This window comes from Drosophila suzukii, chromosome 2R (assembly GCF_043229965.1).
Source record: "Drosophila suzukii chromosome 2R, CBGP_Dsuzu_IsoJpt1.0, whole genome shotgun sequence".
In the NCBI taxonomy this organism is placed as follows: Eukaryota; Metazoa; Arthropoda; class Insecta; order Diptera; family Drosophilidae; genus Drosophila; species Drosophila suzukii.
In genome coordinates this window covers 2,621,380-2,646,058 of record NC_092081.1, presented here as the reverse complement: position 1 = coordinate 2,646,058, position 24,679 = coordinate 2,621,380, and the positions used below count along the sequence as shown (strand labels likewise).

The 24,679-nt window shown below is 44.9% G+C and overlaps 2 protein-coding genes across 3 annotated transcripts in view; one reads left to right on the top strand and one right to left on the bottom strand.

The window, feature by feature from the left end:
• The window catches only part of tei (irregular chiasm C-roughest protein teiresias), a 123,016-nt gene that overhangs the window by 65,039 nt on the left and 33,298 nt on the right, over positions 1–24,679 (top strand). Inside the window, exon 3 of the mRNA XM_017087841.4 lies at positions 21,947–22,707. Within this exon, the coding sequence (XP_016943330.3) occupies positions 21,947–22,707 (761 nt within the window). The remainder of the gene's footprint in view (positions 1–21,946; positions 22,708–24,679) is intronic.
• LOC108019826 (parafibromin) lies at positions 6,409–8,196 on the bottom strand. Of its 2 annotated transcripts, XM_070994916.1 has the most exons (3): positions 8,177–8,192; positions 7,333–8,122; positions 6,409–6,965 (listed from the first exon to the last, which is right to left on the bottom strand). In XM_070994916.1, the coding sequence occupies exons 2-3, from the start codon at positions 8,095–8,097 to the stop codon at positions 6,624–6,626; spliced, it is 1,107 nt and encodes a 368-aa protein (XP_070851017.1). In that variant the 5' UTR covers positions 8,098–8,122; positions 8,177–8,192; the 3' UTR covers positions 6,409–6,623. The 2 variants fall into 2 exon arrangements, with proteins under 2 accessions (XP_070851017.1, XP_016943332.3); XM_017087843.4 differs by having other exon boundaries at positions 7,333–8,196.

Sequence of the window (24,679 nt, the reverse complement as noted above, 5' to 3'; positions counted from 1 at the left end):
CCGGCGAAATACGACGAGCATTAAACAAATGTATATACACACGTCCGCTATTTGGTAAATTAAATGGTTGCGATTTATTTAATTGTGGTTTCGAGAACCCAACATAAGATATGATATCACTTTACGTTCGTTGTTGAAATGGCTAAATGGTTGAATATGCTAACAAAATAGTTTTTTAATTGCTCTTTAATTCGAAAAAGTATTTATCAAGTTAAATAGAACCCATTTAGTCAGACTGATACAACTGTTTTAGAATGAATCAAATTCAATTGTTATTTTCGAGCCTAGCAAAATATAACAAGTACCTATAATATTGCATCCATTCAAATTAATTGAAATCATTTATAATTTAAAATAATATTTTTGTAGTCCCTGTTTTACGAAAATTCTAATTCTAAAACCCTCTCTTTTCTTTCAGGTAAGTTAAACCCTTTTTCAAACGGAAGCTGTGAGTAAATGAAATACCTTAAGTCATTGTCTGTTCCCCCTGATTTGTGTGACTTGGCTTGAAGTTGGACAGAAGACCAAAGGGAAAACCTTTTCCTTGTAAAGAAGAACTTTATCATTTTTCAAAATGCATTTAATTTCATTCCATTTTGTCGCATTTCACTTTTGGGCGCCGTGTCTCTTTCGCTCTTTGACAAATCAGACGGAGGTAAAGTTATAAAACTTCATTTGTAAAAGTGCTACGTCATGCCGGGGCAGGAAATGAGGAGGAAGTGGGTGGATGTGGGGTGGAAGTGGGGTGGAAGTCGGGCGAGGGCGTGGCCGGGTCGTGTGAAGAGCGAAGGGCACGAGTTAGACAAGTCATCAAATAAATCCCTTTTAGGTATAAAGTTCTTTGCTTTACTTTACTTGCCAGCCACCCACCACCTCCCACCGGTTTTTCCCCTCGGGTCTCTCTGGCAAATTTTTTCATGCCTGAACTGTTTGAGCGGAGAATTTAGCAAGTTTTTGCTTTGTTTGACAAGCGCCAAGGACAATGACAGCCGATTGAGAGGGGGCAAGGAAGTGCGGCAGGAAATGGTACACAGAGAAAACTATCTAAGAACATTGTTCTTGAATTGATCACATTATTCTTGAATTGAGAACATTGTTCTTGAATTGAGAACATTCGTTCTTAAAAACCGTGTAAGTACATTTTGGTATCAATATAAGAACGAAATGGTGAGAAGAGAAAAGTTAAATTGAGTTTATTTAACAACTTTTTGATAAGTATACACTAAGGACTGAACTAATAGTTTATTTGTACATACAATGTACTTAAATACCGCCAATTCAACTTGATTGGAGCAAAATAAAAACATTTTCAACTTAAAAATGTCGTTCTATTTTTAAGAACATTTTCAACTCAGATTAGAACGTCAGAATTTTCTCTGTGTAGTTGCATCGCCCCGCTTTTCCGACTTCTCCATTGATTAGTGGGCAAACAGTGCAGTGGAAATGGTTGGGTAATCATATCATGTCCACCCTCTGTGCCTATTTGAGCCTGTCATCAATCAGGGCATTATGGCCAATTGAGCAAACATTGTGAATTTGTCATGGTTTAAAATCGTTTAACTGCGATGACATCTAATTGCCATGCACTTACTCCTCACGTACCTATCTCTTTCGGGCTTTCCTGTCAATTTCCATTTGAGCGGATATTTGTCGAACAAACTTGATTGATTTTCCGAGCTCTCCGATTTCCTTTCCCCTGTCCCCTCTCCCCTCTTCGGTTCCCTTCCACCACGGCTCATAAGCCACAAAATGCATTTCTAGCAATTTCCTTGTTTGGCCCATTTTTATGGCGCATGTTGCATACTTTACGGCGTCTCTCTGTGTGCACCCGCCCTTACCTTCAACCCACTTTCTCGCCCATCGCCGCCCACCTCATCTGCTTAGTTTTTCATCCAGACTCAGCCTTGACTGAAGTTTTTCAGGAAATCATTGCACCCAAAGGCGGATACATCCCGGTTGCCCCGCCGCCCCTCCGCCGACATATATATGGTATGTATATGGTCCACATCCCCTGTCCGCACTCTCTTCGCCAGCTGTCTTCGGCACTTCAGCCGCCGCTTAAGTTGCACAAAATGTAATACATTTGATTGCACTCATGTTCAAGTTCTGTGGCCAAAGTGGCTGCTGGATCTGGAGCTTCAAGGGAAGAGAAAAATGCGGAGCTGCAAGGCGATCCAGACCAGGCCCACTTTCCACCCACTTCTCTGTCGGATTCCCTCCATCAGGTTGCCGGATTCATGGTCTCCTTTTCCTGCTCAAAGTCGTAAGTGAATACGGATGCCGTTCATGGGTGTGGGAGCCTGAAAATGTTACAAATTGATAGATCCGCTGGCACATTGGCAACAACAGCCAGTAGCAGCCAATTGCAAACTATCTGTTTATTAGCCCAAACACGAGGAAAAGCCTTGGCAAGCGCATTATATGAGAGCGAGATGGATGAGCTGCAGGATGGTTCATAATATAAGCTTCAGGTGTTTCATAACTTTTGGATGTGAGTTCCTGAGAAATTTAAAGATTTGCCAGTTGCACAACTATGAATTTTATCAGCACAAAGGGTTAGTCAGAGAACAAAGCTTTGCTAGTTATAATGTGCCTGGTATTATAATTTAATCCCTTCTAAGTATCATTGCATTTAACGGGCCTTTGACGCACTTCCTCCCCAACTCCCGCGCCACCAACCCCTCTCATTAATACCCATTACTGGCGTCTTTCGCTGTGAGTGGCCCTTTACATCATTCACAATTAAATCTGATTAGAGGGTTAGCGGGTCCATCAGGTTCAATCAAAACTGGCATGTCGAGAGCTCCGGAGAGGCGTGCAGGCGGACAAAGCCGGCGTGCCGGCCTAAATGGCCAAACTGGCTGCCTGTCGCCTGTTTCCCCCCACAACTACCCGTTTGCTCCATTCCAGAAGCACGGCTAATAGCCTTTAACCGACGGCGGGCAGTTCCACCATTAGGCTGCTGAACCGGGAGTTAGGCGGAAAACTTCTGTCGTCGGAAAGCGGCAGTCGGCAGTCGGCAGTCGGCAGTCGGGACCACATCGACATCCGTTCAGGTTGAGGCATCGACATGCTAATAGCTTTGAACTTTTCGCAAATTGCAGGCAGTGCGCCATCCCAATGGCAACCGCCTTTTTGCAACTGCAATAGCAACTGCAACTGCATTTGCGTTGGACTGTTAATTACCGTTATTGAACTTGTTTGATTGGCACAAGTTGAAAAGTTGGGCGAACCGAGGCAAGCGCTGACCGTCCGTCCGTCCGTCGAGCATTTACGTTTAACCCGTGGAAATCGAATTTCCCGAGCGGATGTATGGATGTTTGCTGGGCGAGGGTGCAGCAGTTTTCCCCACCTCCCTCATGCGATGTATGTAAATAAAGGCAGCGTGCTCGCCAGCCACTTGAAAAGGCGTGCGCCAGTTTTGCGATAATATTTCCTGCAATTAACCGGCTTTTACCTTTCCTTTTCTGGCAACATGATATCTTCACCACAGTATTCCAACAGTAATATCGTATTTCTTTAATTTTATAATTTTTATTTAACTAACAATTCTGCCTGAAAGTTCTTTTGGAACATAGTTTAAAGAGTATAAGATTGCTATTTGTAGCGCATTAACACGGATCTGGTTTTTTGAAGAGAGTGTACAAATGATCGCTGAACTTTTTCCAAAATTATTCGTTATAAAATTATGACCCATGTATATATTTTATTTTTAAGTTATATTTTTAGAGCCCATAAACCAAGTTTAGAAAGCTTTAAGAGAACCTTTCTTCGTTAAGACCTTCGGTTTTTAAGGTGTAATCAAATATTTTTAGATCCATCGTTAAGTGAAGAGATAACACAGTATAAAACAGAATTGGATTTTAAAACCCTGTTTGAGGTTTCTATAGCCTGGATAACGTTTAGATTGTGAAGCAAACTAAGTTTGTGGTGCATTTCTTGATTAGCATGGGAATATCTTTAAAGCCCATTTAAAGTTCAGGTATATGTCCTCAAAACTAACTAAATGAAAGGCATAAAAATAAACATTTTATTCCTATAACCATTCTTTGAATTTTCCAATTATTTAAATGCTTGAAAGTTCTATAATATGTTATCTCATTATAAATTAGTTTTTAATAAAATATGAGTTATGTTATATTATTTAGGTATATCAGTTAGGTATATCATTTGTAAAAAAATACATATGTTCCTGTAATATCCTTAAATTTGTAAAGTTGATTTTTTTAAATAAGAAGAAAATATAAAAATGGCTATGGACTTAGCTATAGGTAGGTGTAGCGGCACTGTTTTCAAACCCATCTCTTATTTTTCGAGTGTACAATCATACTTTCCGACACTCCTCGCTATGGCCACCACACACGAGTACCACTCTCGCAAGCAAAAACAAACTGCAGCTGGACAGGAAATGCATTCAGCGCCGGCTGTCAATTGGCAGGCAATGGCCAATACAAAGGCAGAACTGGGCAAAGCAAGATGGCGGACATTGTCCTTGTTGTCCTTGTCATCGCTGCGCTTTTCCCACTGTCATCGCCATGCGGACATGTGTGGCTGTGAGTGTGCCAGTGCGATTGCCTCGTTGCTTTCGTTGTTTTCGTTGATTTTTCCACTTGGCTTCCAGTGCCATATTGTTAACGCGCTCGGTGCGGAGCGTTCTGCCATCCCGCTCTCTCTTCGGTGCCTCGGATGCTAAAGTTGACTTTTTACTGATTTGAACTGCAAACTTTTGCCGTAGTTTAGTAGTTGTGGCTGTTGTTCTTTTTCGCAGCAACCGAGGGATTTATGGGGGCTCAAAGTGCTTCTCGGTTCTCGGTTCTCGGTCTCAGCTCTCGAATCTCGCTTGGGTGTGAAGTAAAAACTTTGTCCTGGCGTAAGTAGGAGAATCTATATACGTATACACACATAGACCCGTGTTACATGTGTAGGTGCTCGGGCACTTGGGCATAAACTTGTGCGAGTCAGTGTGTAATCAGTTTTAAGCCAACTGTAATGCCAGCAGATGATATCGATTCAATTTTCAGTTCTTTCGATTGGAGATCCAAAAATCTTGTTAAAGTGGTCAATTTATTAATACTGGCTGCATTTGGTTCGCTACAAGCTGGAAAAAATGTGAGCTTAACCCCGAGAAGTAAAGCTGGCAGAGGAAATATATCCAATTGGGATGCAAAGTAAAGCAACTGTCAACTGGGGCTAAATTATGTCCAATTCGTTGAAGAAATGGCAAAGAAGACTGGGTGGCTTTGTCGATGGCAATTGCAATTGAATCCAGCTCGTAGCCAAGCGGCGACAGAATTCGTGTGGGTTCTCCGAATGCAAATTTCGGATATTTATGGCCAACCCATTTGGTGGATTTATTGTTCTTGCATTAGTTGTACACCCACTTCGCTAAAAGATGCGATAAATAAGGGCGGGTCTCGACTTAAAGGCTTTTCTTAATTGCAACGACACAATCGCAAGCTCTCGATGATGTAATCAACCTTGCGTCAAGCTCGTGCGGAAAATTCCTCGTACGTAAGTTTTATAAATTTTGCCGGCACGAATTCAATTTCTTTTCCACTTTTTCCGCTTTCACTTTGCTTCAATTTATAAAATTGAATATCGGCAGCGAAACTCGATTTGTCCACACACGACCACGCCCACAGGGGCAGGGCGATTGGTGAAGGGCGAATAGGACCTACAGCTTTCTTGGCTATGTTGCGTAAGTTGGAAAATTATCCGGAGGGCCGAGTATCTTAAGCTACTTACCCAGTAAGTAACAGACAGTGGGCTGAGATCGACGTTTTAGGTAACATTTTCAAATGGATTGAAGTCGTATTTTGATGACAGCCGATAGCCAGGGGATAAAGTCCTTATCTTATCTATCTTATGTGATTTATTTAAGTAAAAACAATTACTTTCTTAAATTTGCTTAGCGTTGAAGTAGATAAATCATTTTTTTTTTCAGTTTGTAAATGTATGTAAACAGGTTTATGTCACCATTTCCATCCTCTGTGCTCGACTGTTAAATCGCTTAGTGCGTTTCCTTTTGGCAGCCTTTATCGCCTGCCAATTGCTTCATATCCTACCTAACACACACATGGAAATGCCTTGGCATTTCATTTAAATACACACACATGTGTGAGGTGTATAAAAATTGCCATTTCCCAGTGATTTTATGGCGCCCACTGCTCTTCTTAGAGGGTCCCCATCCCCCAAAGCCGCCCTATTTTCTGTTTTCGCCATCACTCTGAACGCCGTTGACAGCTTTACGTTTTGTGGGACGCACAGTGACTTACATAAGTACAGCACCCACCCACCACTCGCACACAACTGCTCCTTTGTGTGTCATTTAGCTTTTGTCTCACGCGTGCCAAGTTCCCCCTTTCCCTCGTTTTCCGACTTGTTTGTGCTCTTAATTTTCTTGCCAAGTTTGCAGTTTTCGCAACGTTTTTATATGATTTTTATACAAACGTGATATATTTTTCTGATGCGCCCGCTCGCTTTTTATTATCGCAGCATCGCCCCTTGTGTGTGTGCTTTTGGTCTTTGTCCTTCGTTCTTCGTCCTTTGTTCTGGCTTATTCAATTTCATTTATTGATTCCCTGCTTATCGCATATCTGCGGCCCAAGGGGAAAGTGAGCACCCTACTTCTGATTGATGAACGCAAACTGACGGGGATGGACGGCCATGTGGTGGTCCAGTTTGTTCCAGAACTCCGTCAGGATGCCGCAGTCCAAGTGCCGCTCGTGCGGCGAGAGGGCGAGCAGGTGCACCTGCAAGTTGGCCAGCTCCTTGCTCACCGGCGTGCCCCTAAAGTGCAGGTGGAAGGCGCACACCTGGTGGAAGATGAGGGCGGGGTTCCCGCCCTGCGGCCAGCCCTTGAACTGCCAGTGGGGTCCCATGGCGAACACGGCGGCCACCCGCCTCCACTCCTCTGGGGTCAGCCGGGTCACGTTGTCGATGACCCTGTAGCTCACCAGTTCGCCCTGAAATTTGCATTTGATAAAGGTAATTAAGCCACCAACAAGCATAAGTAGATTAGACATCCTAACCAACCGTAGATTGCACTACAATAATGTTCCGTTATCGACCCCTCTAGTGGGTAAATTATTTAAAGGAGCGAGTGGAAATGCAGGAAACTTAAGTTTCTTACTTCAAAAACATTTACTATACTTTAAACTACACTTTAAATATTTAATATTATTAGAGAACTGTGCCCTTTTCTGAAACTAACGACTTTGACGTAAGCATTTACGACCATAAGATTCCCCCTAATCCCGTTCAACCAGGAATTCCAACCACCACATTCTTAAACTGAAGATACTTGACATTGCCAGCAAATACATTACCCACCTGAAAGCAGTGCTCGATGGTGACCTCGTCGAGGCGCTGGCCGGGGACCAGGGCCTGACGGGCTTCTCCCACGGACACGTAGCGCAACTCCTGAAGAAGCTGCTTGGCATTGTGAACGGTGACCAGGCTGGTCAGAGCTTCCGGAACCACGATGATGGGCATACGGGATAACCGCTTATCCTGGCGGAGCTTCTTGCTGGCGTTCTTGGCTAGCTCCAGTTTTCCTTTTTCCGTATTTGTTTTCTCGGACTCGGTCTTCCAACATTCTGGATTCAAGCCCGTTGCTGCGACCTTTTCCCAATGGCTTCCCCGCGGGTTGATGCCAAACTCCTCCTTGCCCCTGAGGAATCTCTCCTGGCCATAGCGGTTGTACTTGGACTTGGGCGGCGGTTTGACCGGCACCTCTTGCGTCCCCCCAAGCGGCGGAGGAGCTGCGGGTTCTTCTTTCGGAGAGTCCTCAGGCTTGGACAGCATGCGACGACTCTTGAAGTCGTAGACGAGGGACAAGGTCTTCAGGACTCCAGGCAGCTCCTTCCCGCCCAGCAGCTGCTCCTCGCGAGTGGGATACTGCCTTTCCCGCTTTATAGTCTGCTTGCAAAGCTCCACCTGCTTTTCGTGCTTCTGGCGATCCTGCACCCGCTGCAGCGTTCTTATCCGCTTACCCTCGACATCGAGGTCCATTTTCATGGCCATGCGCTTGGCCTTGATAGCCGATATGGCCCCCACGGTCATGGTCTGGGCAAGGGTCTTTGAACTCAAGTCCATTTCAGATCGGTTGTTCTTTTAGACACTAAAACTGGTAGATGGAAAAAAACTAATTTTGTAAACTTCAATTCAATCTTACGTCTGATTGTTCAGTGACTTTCTGTATTGAAGGGAAAAACTCAAGGCATACTAGTTCACTTACCACGTATATTCAGTGTTGGTAAAGACATAACAGCGTTACCAGACTTTGATAACAGTCGACGAGTACCCTACTCGCCCGGTCGTAACCCAGCACTTCAACGTACCGCGTATAGCAAATTTTGTTAGAAATTAACATAAAATAAACCTACATATGACACTAGTTCTATTAAGTTAACTTTATACGTTGTATAGGAATTGTCAACTTACAATTTTGTAGCTATAATAGATTTGAAGTGCGACCCTACTTCAATAAAATTAAAAAGAACAAAATATTACGTAGAACAGCGTTTGCTTTTTGTTTATTATCATTTTGTATGCAATTAGAAACTAATTTAATACCAATTGACAAAAAATTGTTTTCCGTTTATAAAGCTAAATTTCTAAAGAAACTTGTTTACTTGCACTTGTGTTCTATTACAGATTCGAAAGAAAGCGTCTCTTATTTCTGGATTATGTAAAGGGTACTACGTTTACCTTGTATAAAAATCTTTCTTTTCTTGCATGGTATGGGTTCTTCGAGTTAGGGAAGATCGAGCTACGAAAGTTCAAATGTATTTTACTGTTTGTTTAAAAGTGATATGACGCGAATCGACTTTAAGAAGTTTGTTTATTAAGACAAAGATATTGAGTATTGGTGTTTTTTTTACAGTCACACGTAATAAAAACCTCTACGCCCAAAATATACTCATTCGTCTCAATGTTTCAATTATTCCATTCATGACTGCGAATTTTTAATCGCCAAACCTAGAGAGGTCCTGCTTTCGCTCTATAATTCTCATTCAGAGGCTGGCTTTCTTTCTGGCCGCCTCCTTTGTTGGCACATAAAAAACTCATAAATATTCAAACTTTCTCGCAGCCATCGTTTATTTTTGTGAAAGCCATTATTTATTTTTATTACATTGCCTTGGTCAGTTGTTTGCCCCGCTGCCCCTCTCCGATGATTTTTATTTTTCCGCCTCGAGTTGTTTTTATTTGTAAGCTATTTTTATTTGACAAAGTTTCACCCTCACCCACTTTCCCGGGAGAGCGTCGCAGAAGGAATTGTCCCGGCTTTGTGTTATTGACTTTAATAACATTTTAGCTGCAAGGCATGAAAATATTTTTATAAATTGTGTTTTGTTTTCCCCGGCTTTCTTGCATTTTCCCAGCATCGCTCCGCTTTGTTTTGCCTCCGAAGCCTGAAATTGATTTCTGCAAGGGGGCCACTCGAGGTCCCATCATAATATATGCATCCATCGTGTCGGCCAGCCAGCCTCAAAAGCTATTAGCTGGCTAAGCCCACCCTCCCGATTCCCCAGTTATCGCGGCCATAGCCCGGGGATGCCCGTAATTGCTAAAGCGAAATTTCATTACCAAAAACGACAAGGGCGGGCGGGGTGAAAGTTGGCTGGAAGTTGGCTGCAGACGGGTTTCGTTTCGCGTGTGATAAATACCGTGAAAGGTCGCCGCCATCGCAGCTCGTGAAATGAAATTTTCATCCAGACTCTTTTGGCAGCCATTTTGCCGGCGCTGCACTAGAAAATGGCTGAATGGCGGATTGGCGACGGTGGCAGCGGCATGGTTGTCGCCATTTTTGTTTATGGCCGCATTTGTCACGGCAAATTGTATTGCCAACCGGCGGGCCTTTGCCATTCCCCGGCTTTTTTTGTCGCGTCAAGAATGCGGCATAAAAAAAGCGATGAACCGAAAGGCTCACCTTGCGTCTATGGCACTTTTGCATGTTAATTAAACCGGCGGGATACCGGGATCATCTGATTGCTCATTCGGCTCGGTACTAATTAGGTTTATGGCATTATGACCGGAAAAAATATTGCCTTATGGGAGGTTTTTGTTTTCGGATTCATGTTTCACCCAGAAGGGGCCAAGGTTTTCGAAGTCCCCATAAGAGACCCCACAATAGCTGGTCCAATGGCCATGAAGACCGGGAATCCCGAAAACAATGCAGTGGAATTGAAATTGAAAACAATGGCTCACTGACATAGATATGGAATGCCTTTTTGCCGCATTTAGATAGCCATTCAGGGTTCTTTTTGCGAAGAGTCAGCGAAGCGGACACGAGAAGCGGGTGCATAACTTCAAATTTAATCAGAGAAGAATGCGACCACGCATAGCCATTCTGGCCGTGGGGAAATGGAATCATCGCTGGCCAGCGTTTTGCACTCAGCTGCAAGGAATCGCATCAAGGGGGAACCAGCAGGGGAAATGGAATCTGCTGGCCTTCGGGGATCCCCCTCGAAAACGGCAACTGATTTCGCCTCAGTGACAAGACAAGGCCATCAAATATCGCCCCAAACAGACCTTGGCCAATTATTGTTTGTGGCCCTCTCGTTTTATTACGTAGCCGCAGCGTTGCCCGTTTACGGCACACGACCCTCGACGGACGGCTCGGTCGAATCGCTTAATGTGCAGGCTGGAGGGGGGAAAAACAATTTTGTCAGCTTATAAACAGTAAAAATAAAATGCCGGGCTAAACAAATACGAGGAGCAACGACATCACTATAAAGCGCCATTGAGACCCGAACACATGTAAGCTCACACACAAGACACCCTGGTTTGCATGCATGTAGTACGTACACAGAGAAAAGCAGTGGAAAGTTATAAAGTGAAATGTGCAGGTAAGGGCTTTCCTTTGAGTCATCAACACTGCAATCCCTTCGTTAGGGTAATTGGTTTTGGTACACCATGAAATTAATTAGGGAATTAACTCCAGAGTGCACCGGAAGAAGATATTCCCTCATGCAGCGGATGGAGTCATGAAAGTTAAATACAAGCTTACAGAAACTCTAATCAATTTTTGCCAGTGCACATGTGCTGGCTTGGCTCCCTTCAAGGCTGACACTTTATTACTTTTCTTGGCGAATTATTTTCATTATGGTTTCGCTTTCGGAGCAGATTCATTGCGCAGGGCAGGGCAATTTAATGGAAACGAGATTGGCTTCAGCTGAAGGTGCAATGAAGCCACAGACGGAGAATGGAAATACGCTTGGCAAGCGGGCAAATAATGCCAGGTCTGATCGATTTCAATGACCCACTTTCGTCGCTGCCGCCGCGAGGACCACAAGTTCCGATCAAATTGTGACCCAAGGCGAGTCTCGACCACATCGAGACTACTTTTAGGGGAGTGACAGGCTGCACAGGATATGAACTGGAGATCTGTTTGTGTACTTGATTGTCCCGGCTGTGCTCACACACATTCCACCCAGCACAGAGTCCGCTAACCTTTTCAAAGTTCTTTAAAAGTCGACGACTGCCGCCGCAGCTGCAATCTGTATCTAGTATCTTTCCTTTTCCAGTCGCAACGTGTCCACTCGGATGTCTCTCCATCATGTTTGCACATTTTGATGTCTGTTTGATGTGCAACAGTTGCACTTCAAGTGGCCAGTTGCTGCCTGCCAACTCGCTTTGCGAAATATCAAGCATTCGCCATGTGGTCCGACTCTTGGCACTTCCGCCCGCAGGGGCCACTTGGCCAGAGAGAAACTTTTTATTCAATTTGGTTTTCCTCAACTGCAGGCAGCTGCTGTAACTTCCCCGCAAAATTGAATCCGAGAACGGATGCCAGCACACGAAATTAAGCGGAAACTCTGGAATTTATTTGCAACGGGTTATGACAGAATATTTATATCGATTTTCTAAAGCGTTGCCATGTCGCAGGCTTTAATCAAACAGCCACATATCTGCACATTCAACTCTGGGTCTTTTCCATCAAGCCAAAGTTGAGATGCGTCTTTCCTTCCCAGAGAATTCGTGCAGGCAATCAACGAGTCAGCCTTGACGAGCAGCTGCAACTTCAGGCACTCGGAAAAATAGTTCATCGGTTTGAACATAGTTTGTAATTTTCTGTTATAGCATTTGTTTTCTAATAAGGCTTTTTGTAATATAAACTGATTTCCTCTAAAATAATACCTTCAATATATATGAATATTTTCCGGAAGGTACCTATCTAATTTGATAATTGAAAACAAGTTCCTCATATACGGTTTTCCTCTGAGTGTGCAGGTGAGTAAAGACTGGCATGACATTTGCAAGCCTGCAGGAAGTGCTCTTCAGACGGAAATTGCGACACACATATAGCCTGCTTCCTTTGACTCATTTCTCTCTTTAACAATATGCGCACGTATGCTAATGCCTGTGTATCTCCCGCTTCCCCTAAATTACCGTAATTTATTACAGAAAGTGGGTGGCCTTTTTTCTTCTTCAAATGCATTTCAATTGCCAAGTGTGTCAAAAGTTTCAACGCTTTTCGGGCTTTTACCGGCTCACCTGCCAACTGTTGCCCTCACCTGTTTCTCGGCTCAGACTGTCTGTCTGCGCTCCTGGCCAAAAGCTCATCACATTCGCCACTTAGTCAGCTCGTCAGCTTTTGTTGCAGCATTTGCCGCTCCGTACACTGGGAAATAAAGTAATCATCTTGAAAAACTCAGTAGTTAATATCAGCGGTTTCCTTTTTTGGTTGTAGTATTCTTAAATAATTTTAGAAGATGTTGAAAATTTTTATTTTTGAATTAGCCTAAGTCATGTTAAAATCTTAAGGAGTTCTTATAAATTATATATAATTACTCCCTAGAATTAAGAAGCAAGTACAGTATTTTTGAAGTGCACATTCGTGCGCAGCTCGGTGCAAAATATTTTAGAGCGCTGTATGGTATGTGCAGCAACTGTGAACTGTGAACTGTAAAATGCTACTAATTGTTTTGCCGCCAATTACGTGCACAAGTGTGTGTGGCAACGAGCACGTGTGTGCGTTTGCCTGTCGTTTGATGTATGCGCTCTGTTTATTAAAATTTATTTTGTCGAGTACCTACTTTTCGCTGCTCGGCTCCCGAGCTCACCTAGCTGGTAATTTGTGCATTTTCGCATAGCATTTAGCACACTTTTCCGCACTTTGCGGCTTCGACTGACAGCGGAATGCACGAGGAATGCTGCCGGAGGAAAGTTATGGCTTCTGCTTTCAAATAGATATCATGACAAACGAAAGTTAAAATATTAAAGGGTTATACTAACGATTAGGTGATATCAATACATTCTTTCTAAAGTACATTAAAGACAACCCCGAGGTGAACCAGTGCAATTCAAATTAAATGGATTGCAGGTAAACGACCTCTTATTTATTTAACGGCGTAAATGCTCCCTAAACACTTTGGACAAAAACCATTATGCCTACCGCTGGCCAAACAGGCTGACCTGGTTCCTGGGGCTACACACCCACTCCCACACCCACAGCCACACCCTCAATCAAAGCCAATGCACTGAGGCGTTAAGCAGGAAGGCGATTCCGCCTCTCACGGCATAACGCGCATACGCACTGTTGTCCGGAGGGAGGTGTGTGCGTAAGTGATGGCAAACAAACATAAAAGCAAACAATAAATGGAAAGCAAACCGTACACTTTTTGTGAAAATAAATGATTATTTAATATTTATTTTCATGTTGCTTGAGCAAGGTAGACGGTGGCGGCTGCATCATTTTTCATGCCACTCGATGTGAGTCTAAGTGCCTCGTGGGCCCAGCCATTAATGCCAGTTGATTGGTCAGCAGAGGACTGCCGTTGGACCCGAGGAAGCGCCAGACAAAATACCCTCACACATGTATTTATTATTTAGCCAGCATTTCTGATTATTTACGCCTGATAGGACCGGGCTCTGGAGGGTGTAAAAATGATTAAATGGATGGGTCAGCCTGTCTTTGTTGTCTGGCCTTAGTTTTAGATCTAAATGGGGGTTTTTGCTTAGGCTAACGAACGCCGGGCTCGAGTGATTTATTGATTTAATTGGGAGCCGTGGAAGCTGGTCAGAGAATATGAAACATTAGCTGGCATCATAAAAAGGTAATAACACCGTGTGACAGACATTTCATGAGGACATCACTTACTGTAGCACTGACCGTATAATTAATTGTATTTTGCTAAGACGTCTTTTTCCTATTTAACTCACTGCTAAACAGCTTAGGAAATATTTTATATTTAGTTTCCTCAATAAATTATTATTGCAAACTACTTATAAGCATATTTCCAAGCCTGTGTCAAATCTTTATTGTTCTACACATATCCTTAGCTATCCATAACCACCTTCGTTTTTCAAACCAAAAAAATCACTGAACCGTAGAGACAATCAAAACTCGCAAACACACACCCTGCTACCTCAACCGCTCAGAAAAAGCTCGGAAAACCTTTTCAGTTTTTTCCACTTCTGCATCGATGGGAAAGTGAAAAGGGCTGACCATTTCGAGGAGGAAATTCGGTCTGAAAGGAAGACTCAAGTGGTTGGTCGGCTCGACGGCACGTTTAATGAATTGGAAGGTAATAAGCAAGGCATTACGGCTATTTCTTCATCAGGCCTCTCCCCTTCGTCCCTGCTATTGATTTTTATTGAATGCGAATTTTTTGTGAGCCACCCCTCCCCCCAGCTGTCTTATTGGATTTGTGTGCAAGTGGAAAAGCGGAAAAGGGGGTCTGCCGAAGTTAATAAGATTTGCCTTTTTGTTTTTCCCAGCTTAGCTCTTCCTGGGCTCCCTTTTGGGCCAGTGGTTAGGCGAATTAATTAAAGCACATAAAAAATGGTCGAGTGCTAGGAATGCAAAAAAGTCACCCGGCTTTGGCCTGGGAATCGGGGGCCCAACTACGGAGCCTCACAAAGTCGGGCGCCCGAGCACGCATCATTTAAGCGCTAAATTATAGCTTACTTTTATGCGGCAGGTTATAATTCACTGTACGTGCGAAATGCAGTTGCAGCCAAAACTGGCAGTGGTGGTGGTGGTGCCACTGTGGAAATTATCATTTTAATTGCGCATTTCCCAACGCCACATGAAAACAGCAAAACATTGAAAAAATAGTCGGCAAACCAAAAGCGCCAAAGTCAAAGCCCAAGTAAATAAATTATGCTGCAGACTTCTGCAATAACAAAAATTAACAAAAACAACAGCGTTTTATTGCGCGACTCGTCGTTTTATTTGCATTAATTTGCTCCGCAGCCGGGCAAACGGAGGGCACTAAAAAGTACTGTCAGAAAAAAGAGGACTCACATCTGCAGGCAAAAAATTGTATAGGAAATGCCACGCCCCCACGACCGCCCGCCCCCCGCCGTTAAATGTGCACAAATTAAAAAGCCAACGCCGCGAAATGAAAACATGATAAAGTCGGGGCGCATCCCAAACAAAGTTGCCATCGAAATTTGGTCACGTGCCACCTCGCTCCCGAAACCCCCAAAACCCCCGAAACCCCCAAAACGCCCGAATCGCGCCTGTGTGGAGTTATTTACGTGCCTCGCACATTTTTGGCGCTTAATTCATGCTCTATGGGGCGGAGGGGTTGGGGTGCGGCAGCAGGGGGAGCAAACAAACAGCCAAAAGGACGCCCAAACAAAATGAAACTTCTTGCTCGCATAGGGACAAGACAGGACAGGCCGGCACTTCGGTCGGAGGTCCAGAGCTCGAATCTCGCTGTTTGTTGCCTCAGCATTTGTTTGCTCGGCACTGCGAAACTGCAGCATACTTCGGGGCGCCGGCGCATCGCGGCGTATACTTAATTTGCGGTTGGCGCTGGTCACAGCACGTAGCCGCTAAGTATGCTACGCCTAATGACCAGCAGCGGCGAATGGCGCAGGACACCGTGTCCTTTGGCGGGGAATGGGAAATACCCTGTCTCTATTGTAAGACTGCGACCACATAAGTATGTTCTGGGGTAGTAAGTTGTATAACATCCATATGTCTTGAAGTTCAAGCTTAAGCAGTCTGTCGTAGGAACCATTTGAAATTAATAAGACTAAAAAGAGGAGCAAAATGTATTCTAAGACATTATTATTCGTAGTATACTGACTGAGACAACAAATACTTCTCAGTACTTCTACAGACTACTATACCATTCCATGTGCCCCCAAGCATATCAAGGTTCCAGCGAACCCCACTACAAAACAGGGATACCCTCACTGTAAAACCTCGCCAGGGCTGATGGAACAAAGTGCCGACCTTTTTGGCAGAGTCGCCGGGCGACATAAATAATACCGAAGAAGTCGTGATGGCAGAAATAGGAGCGGCAGATAGGAGCTCTTTCTTTTTTATAGATGGTAAATGACCCGACCCACGAGTTCCTTGCATTTAATATACCAGGACCAGTAATGTTCTATCTAATTTTTGTTATGCCGCGCGTGCTGAAGTGAGAAATATGGCCGCCGAACGTGGTCAGCTGGGCGGGGAAAGGGGGCTGTGGGGATGTGGGATCTCCGGGCCCTGAGAGCTATCAATTTATATTAGGCCCGCTCGCTTGCAGGCCAAGTCGGCTGTGGTCCAGACCTCGGTGTCACTTTAAAACTGCAGCCCGGCCAAATTGAAAGCAACTGCCGGGCAGAAACAGAAACAGAAACGGAAACAGGGCGAAATAAAAGGGGCAAGCTGGCAAAAACTGGCAACAAAATGCGGAGCAGCAACGGCAGCAAAAATTGCTCTTAATTGGCGGCAGCCATTAAATGCAATTTATCAAACAGACGACAGAGACAGCCGCACAAAGCACACACAGCACAACACAGGCAGTGTGTGTGGCGGCCAGGGGGCAGGTGAGCGGGGCTGCAACAGTTGACAATTAATTTGACACAATTGCAAAGCAGAGGACGCAACGCACCTGGCCAGGAGGAGCCCAATTGCACCGACTTGCCGTCCTGTCTTCACAGCGACATTGTGTAAACGTGGCCGACATTGTCCTCGCATTCCGTTTGTGTGTGTAATGAGGCAGCTGCCGCCTGTGCAATGAAGTGGCAGTCCCCGTAATAGCCACATACGAAGGTCGCAGCCCCAGCATGCATAATCGTAAAGAACCGGGCACGCAGCTACTCACCCATCCACTCAGTCAAAAAGTGGCAGGAGAAAGCATCACGTAGCTTTTAGCCGGCGAAAGTAACTAAAAGTGTTTCAAGAGCTGTTTCAGACCCGTTCTTTTCCGGGATTAAACTTTAACAGAGCCACAGAGACTGCAGCTCGTGCAATAAATAAGGCATCACTCAGGAACTTTCAGAAACAAATTACTACTAACATTAAAACCTGAAGCTATGTAATGTGTTATCTTAATTAAGAGTTAGGCAAGATTCAGCTATTGCCATACCGAATTATTGCCAGCGCCAAATTGATCCATTCAGATTGAAAGGCAGCGCAGAACCCCTTTTAGCTGCCTTCAAGATGCTAATTAGTCGATAACGTCAGCATTTCTCGTTAATATCAGGGACCATAAAATTCACTGAAGCCAGCAAAATGTGGTAAGATGTCAATTAATTTCCCGACAACCTTCGCATCGAATGAGACCGGCAAATATCCATGTTCACACAATAATTTTGTGAGAGCGTTCAGAAGCGATTAAAAGGCTTTTAGTTTCCAATGGCAGTAATGAGGGGGTGTAGTTGCACTTGCAGTTGCTCTGCTGTTTGCTGGCTGGCCGCAAAAGCCGCCACCGCATACCAGGCAAAGTGCAGTCTGCCACGCCCCCTCCCCAGCCGCCCCTTCCAGGACCCCGACTGCGAGCTCTGCGCTTGCATTAAGTGGCGGTTGGCAAAGTTGTCGACGTTGTGGAACTTAAACAATGCACGAGGCAAGCGACTGCAAGCAGGAGCCGCCTCTCCCATTTCACCAGTTGCAGGCTGCACCACTGCCCACCTGCCCACCCAGGGGGGGGGGGGGGTACCATAAGCTGCTCAGGATTCGGTTGGAGGTGAGACTGAGTGGAGAGCCCGGTCATGGAGACAGGGGATTGCCAGCTGTTCTTATGCCTTAAGGACATTAACCTAATCAACGCTGGGTGCCAGGCCCACACTCACACACACGCACATCCCGGCAGAACGGGTTGCATAACGAGGGCGTCTGTTGACACTGGTGGGGGAGGGGGGAAACCAAGTCGAGTTAAGTTGAGCCATGGTATTGACTGCCCGGCGAGTTATTGTTTAATGTTTGGGCCGTGATTCTGAACAAGTTGCGAGCTTGTAAGTCAAATGGGTGGGGCAGTCTTACACAGAAAGAACCGAGTCGATCGATTCAAGAATAAACCTTTAAATGGAAAAGGGTTTTCTGGAAAAATACATTATAATGAAATTGTGTTAAAAATATAGCCGGATGAAGCTCATTTCCATTCCGAAATCTAAAGTGTTGTCAAATAACAGTTTAAACTGAAACCCTTTCGTTGTATAAATTGCATCCATTTTTAATCTAGCATGAACATTAACTTCACTACCGAGATCTTGGGACTAGAGTGCATTCCCAGTGCTGGAATCATGCAAAAAAGTAAACACTCGGAACTGCAAATAGGCATACGCAATGAGAGCCAGACTAATTAGAAGCGGACTGGCATCAGGACAATGCAGCTTACATACATGCCAACCTTTTCCCTTTCAATTATTCAACTGGACGATTGGCATTTGCAGAAAAATAATATTATTAAAGACAACACAAACACGGAGATTCGAGTGCATTAAATTAATGTTGATGTAGTGAGAAAAAACTCTAGTGCCGCGAAATGAAACTCAACTCGATGTCATTTGCATGTTTGCCTGGACAACGTGAAAAAGTCCGGGAACGAGTGGAAAAAGTGGGAAATCGATGAAATTTGCCGGTTAAATGTGACAGGCACCCACACCCCGCGACACGGCAGTATAATCGGCTGACATATATATGTCTGCATATATGTGGATGCACGTTCGAACGCGTAATTATGTCAGCGCTTGATCGTCCCGCCCTTAGGCGCGTAGCCCCATCGTTTTGTCAGTCCATAAAAGTACACGGCTTTTTGCATATTGATAAGGCCGCACGTAATGCTCCATTGAACTGCCATAATTGTCGTGTGTGCGAAGGCCTGGAAAGCGGAGCGATTTTTACACAAAATTATTTGCAATTATTGCGTAAAACTGCCTGATTTATGAGGGCAATCGAAAACCAATATTATTCCGCAAAATGTTTGAAAAACAATGCAATTAAGCGGCTGACACCGCCTCAAGGCAGGCAATTAATTCGTGGCTGCATTTTTAAGTACACGTTTTATTACTAACAAGTGAATGTGGATAGATGGGAGTGGAATAAACGTATCTGAGTAAAATACCACTTACCACAAGCCAGATATGAGATGTGTTTATAGGTCATTTTTAAGTAAGTTCATTAATCATTGATCGCTTACTTTCGATTTCTCGGTAACGCTCTTGAACTAGAGGCCGAGGCAAAATTAAACAAACGAAAGTCGCCCAGTCCCGGGGGGCTAATGAGCAGAGTGTGGAAGGCACGTTTGATTGTTGTCAAGCACCGGCGTTTTATCAACTGTCAAACAACCCACTCCAAGTGCTCCGGACTCCCCGATCCCGATCCCGCCCAGAAATTTATGCGGCGCAGCGTATGCCACAGAAAAGCTTGAAGCTCGAGCATGCTCGAGTGTTTGCCTGAGTGTGAGTGTGAGTGCGGGAGTGGGTGTGCGGGTGTGCAAGTGTGCAGTGTGTGTGGCAGCTTCATTAAATTTGCACGCACATCTCATGGGCGGTGGGCGGTGGGTGGTGGGAGGTGGCAGTGGGCGGGGCCACGAAGACGAAGCCAACGCCAGTTCTGTGCAATTTCCAACGCAATCTTCATTTACAACTTAAGTTACAGCACAAACAACTACAGCTGCATGCAAACAAACACACACTCGCCGAAAGTGTAGCCGACTTTTAAGCTGTTGTGAAAACATTTTAGCGCTCACATGCTCAAGGACATGAATGCGAGTGTGTGTGTGCTTGGAAGGGAGTTACGACTAGTACATAACTAACCCCAGAACCCCCCTTAGTTATGCCTATGGGACTCGCCCGAATAGCAGGATATGCCAGGCAGAAATTTATTAGGCGCATTGCACACTTTTGTGCGTTCACTTGAAAAATGACAACTTTAATTTAGCTACAAACACAAAGCCAACGGGCAGCCGAGTAAGAGATGAGTAACGCCCTGCCGACGAGAAAAGGGCTGGAAGACAAAGGCGCCGGCCAGACAATGGGAACGGGAATGGGAATGGGAGTGGCAGGGGGAAGTGGAAAGTGGAAAGTCGAAAGAGGGCCGAAGGACAGCGAAGAAAGGGTTCAGAGACTATTCCCGGGGCTAGATCTGCTTTTGTCAGCTAACCACAGACATTGGCTCCGCATTCCGACACGAAGAGAAAATCATATCATATATAGATATCCATATCAAGTTCTATCTCCATATACCCTCAATTATCTTATGGTTGTACGGTTGGCAATAACCCTCACTACATTTACATATGATTACAGTCATATTGAACACCATATTGTTATTAAGTTTACTCTGCAGCAATCTCAGTTAGAGTGCGAGGGCCTTAGACATACAAAAATTGGAAATAATACTTGGCCTGAGCCTTGCTTACATTACTTATGTCACTACTGTATACAGCGAAATTAAAGATCTTGAGTGTAGGCCCTATCTGAAAGAGTGATGTAATAATCGAAAATGTTTAAACTGCATAGTGCTCCTAATTGTGAAAAACGGTGACAGATAAATTTTAGAAGACTTTAGTTATTTGGAAAGTTTGTGATATTATAGTATCAAAATTTGTTCCTAAGTACATTATAATGCAGTGACAGAAATAACGTCCTTCTTTTTAATGGATCAATCAGACCTTTGAGTTCAAAAAATATTAATTCATACTGTTAGAAGCCGTTTTAGGTGATTTTAAATCTTAAATCTGGATCTGTTTTGGATCCGATTTGGCTTTGTCCATCAACTGCCAAGGCGTTATTTCATCAAATCCGACTATTAGATATCTAAAATACAACAATAAATTTGTAATTCTAAGTTTGAGACACATTTTCTCTCAGTGCTGCTGATAGCTGCCGGCTACAGTTGACTTTGGGATCGCATAAGCGGGAACGGGCACAGGAAGACACCCGGCAGTTGTCCTTTGAAGGGAGTTGCCACACCCAAGCCGAAGCCCGTCCTCTTCGCAGCTCGTCTCAGATGAATATTAATTACCATTTGAAAGCTTGTCATACACTTGTGTAAATTTATCAACAACAACAGGAGTGCTAGCAGGAAGACATCCAGAGTGACAGGAGAGGGGCGGAAAAGGGGAAAGCCGAGGCTGGATCTGAAGGAGACAATAAGCAGACTTGTCAAAGAGCAACAAACGAGGGGCACAGAGCTAGGCATGAAAATAGCTTTGAAAGTGCAGGAGATTAGGCCAGGATTTGCATGCATTGGGAAAACATTTCGAAAGGACGCTCCACATCGTTCGACTCCTTCCTCGGCTTTTCAATCAGTGCTGCTGGCTGCTTGCCTTCTGAAAATTCGAAAATAAATGCATGAGCCCTGAACGCATTCTACATGCAACAAAGCAATGTAATTGATACTCCCCCCAGCATAAGTTGCCCTTGAGTCTTTTTCTCCTGGTGCCGTTTGGGACCGAAAATTCCAGTGGAGCTGGAGGTGCAACTAAGTACACAGTCACCAAATCCGGATCAGATACATCTGGATTTTGAAAGATGACAATTTCTCACTAATTGTCGTCTCCTTAGTCGGTTGCTTTTTAAGCCTTGCAAAATGTAGGCTTCTCTTTAAAAAAATATAACCTTGAAATGTCTGTATTTTAATATATTGGTACCCCAAATATCTGTTTTAACTATTTTCCAATTACAACATCAACTTTGTTTTTCCGTGTGTTTTTGACTTACCGACCTAATCGGCTTATTCTGTTTGCATGCCTTTCGATTGCAGGTACCACCTATACACAACCACAGAATATCAACGCCAAGTCAGTGCAGAAAACAAAGCCCTCCGAGCACCGGGAAGCCTTCAGCAGGAGCAGGAGCAGCAGCCCCAGCTGGCCCAGCATATCAGTCGGGTCGGCCGAGGATGCAGTTGACCACCGCGGCGGTGGTAAGCCGGCCAAATGCGGCAAAAACTGCCAAAAGACCAGGGCCAAGTGGGCCAAGTGGCGGGCGCAGGAGAAGCCGCACTACCAGGCCCACCGCGCCGTGCTGCACAAGGAGGCCAGGCAGAGGCAGCGCCGCGAGACGGAGGAGGACGAGCTGGACTCCCTGCTTCCGGCCAGCTCGACCAGCACCTCCACAGCGGTGGCCACCACAGTCCAGGCCACCAGCACGAGTTCCCTGGCCACCAGGAGCTCGGCCCACAACGAAACCAAGGCCAAGCGGCCGCGGTCTACGCTCCACCTGGCGCCCGAGGACCTGCAGCCCAAGCCCAAGGAGCCGGTGATCATCATCGACGACGTGGAGGAGTTCGACAGCGGAACCAGCACCAGCGACCTGATCGCGCGGAAGAGCCGCGAGGAGGCGGAGGAGGAGGAGGACGAGGGTCCGCTGGAGCCCAGGGTCCTGCCCCTGCGACCAGTGCCGCCAAACCCCTACGAGGCCGAGGAGATGTCCGTGGTCTACGCCGAGCAGCACTCCGAGATCAAGCTGATGTGCGAGGTGGACCTGGACATCGCCACCAGCATGTGGTACAAGAACGGCCAGGTGAGATGGGTGGTCCTCGCCAAACAGTTCGCCTCTCGCCAAGGTCCTGGAAATGCAAAGGACCTCTCAGGCTGTCAGGCGCCGCCAACTTGTGCTGACTTTAATTGCATTCTTAGCCTTCTGCATTCTTTTGCCCACTTCCCGTCTTCGTTCTTTGTTTGTCTGTCTGACTGCTCCTGGCTTTATTCTCATTCTGGCCGAGACGTCTCGAGTGGCAGGGCTTTTGCCCTGTGTCTGACTGCGACTCCGGTCCTTTGTCGCTTAACTGCCGCATTATGCAAATAGGATAATCGTTATTATTTGATAGTTTCTGATGTCAAAAGCGCTGGCAGAGCTCATCTTTCGAGGGCCGCATTTTTGCTCGATTGCCTCATTATGCAGCTACGAGGGCTTCTAATTACGAGTTTTTACCACGCCAGAACGCCCACAAGCTGGCTAGAAATGATGGCTACAGTTGAAATTGTTAAAAAAACAAAAACGAAAGCATGAAGTAAAAGTTAACCCGCCAGCAAAGCCGAAAGTTATTGAGTTGTAATTGCGAACGCAAACAGTGGCAAGCTGCCGGGCAAAAAACCTCTCAGCATAATGCAATTATAACAGTTTGCCGAGTGCTAAGAATGTTTTGCACACACTTTTTGCAAACAAATACAGTCCCGACAGAGATAATTCCTTAAGCAGGACATGGCAATGCCGGAATCCTAATGGAATCCCCATCAGTGATGTTGGAAAGGCCTTTTGAAATGATGTTTACCTTAAGTGTTGTATGATTTCTCAGTTTTTCAAAACTATGAATGTTTGTTGTTCCTGAAAGGGCCTTACCTCAGAAAAATTGTCCACCATGGATTATAGTTTATGCTCTGGCTGACAGCTTTGCACCACTTAAGAAACGAAGATACTTTTACAATTTAATTGCTTTGATAATTGTTTTCTACACGGCTATCAACAATCGCTGACTCGAAATTTATAACAATGGATGATAACTTTGTCTTTGATTCCAATTATAATATATATTCTGAACAATTCATTCGAGTGGTCATAGCAATCAAACAAAATTACCTCTTAACGAGGCCGTGACGATCGCACCTTCAACATGAAAAACTACTATTTTTTGACAAAATATTATTACAAAAAAAATACATTTCCTTAAATTGGCTCATTCGGAACTCTGCAACAGCATTTATTCCTAACAGATCAAAATTTCTACATTCTCCCATCAACACTTTCAACTGTCTTTCACCCAAACCAGTAGATTTTCTTAGTTTTTGCGATACACTCCCATGGTGCGCTTCGTCACTACGTGGACTGCAGTCCACTATAATATAACCAGAAAGCCGCGAATTCTTTAGCAAATTATTTTACTATAGCTCTATGTAGACCTCCAAAGGGAGCCAAACTGGTCCGAAAAAGAGCAGGCCCAGCACTTTATGAACCCCTACAATTTGGCGTTCAAGCCTCGCAGTTAAGTTAGTAGGCCTCTGCATTGCTGCAAATATGTGTGGGCCGCAGCCGAGGCACTCTCTTGGGCAGGTGTAAATACAACAAGCTGGCAGGCCAAGTTGTTGATGGGCAAATAATAGTTGCAACTAACACGGCAGCTGCAGCAGCAGAGTTGCAGCCAGCAGCAGCATTGCCACTTTGTGTACGTGTCGGAGCTATTTGTTGTTGATGTTGCCACTGGTGTTGCTGTTGTCTGTGGCAGTTAACTGGCTGCTGTTGCTGTTGCCTCTGCACTTGCCATCTGCAACCTGCAACATGCCACCAGCAACTCGACGCGTGGCGGTGAAAAGAGTTGCATACTTGTGGGCGAAGCTGGCTAACATTGTTAGGGCCACAAGCTGCGATTGTTTGCCTACTTGTTGTTATTTGCATATGCAAGCCGTATTGGATTCCGTCGGAGCCACTAAGTTGCCTGTCAGCAATTTGAACTCGGGATTGCCAACGGCGTCAGCGATGTGATTGCACCCGCATTAGC

Coding starts and splice junctions, on each gene's coding strand:
- LOC108019826 (XM_017087843.4), bottom strand. CDS start 8,097: ATGGACTTGAGTTCAAAGACCCTTGCCCAGACCATGACCGTGGGGGCC. Junction 6,966..7,332: donor CCATCGAGCACTGCTTTCAG/GTGGGTAATGTA, acceptor TGCAAATTTCAG/GGCGAACTGGTGAGCTACAG.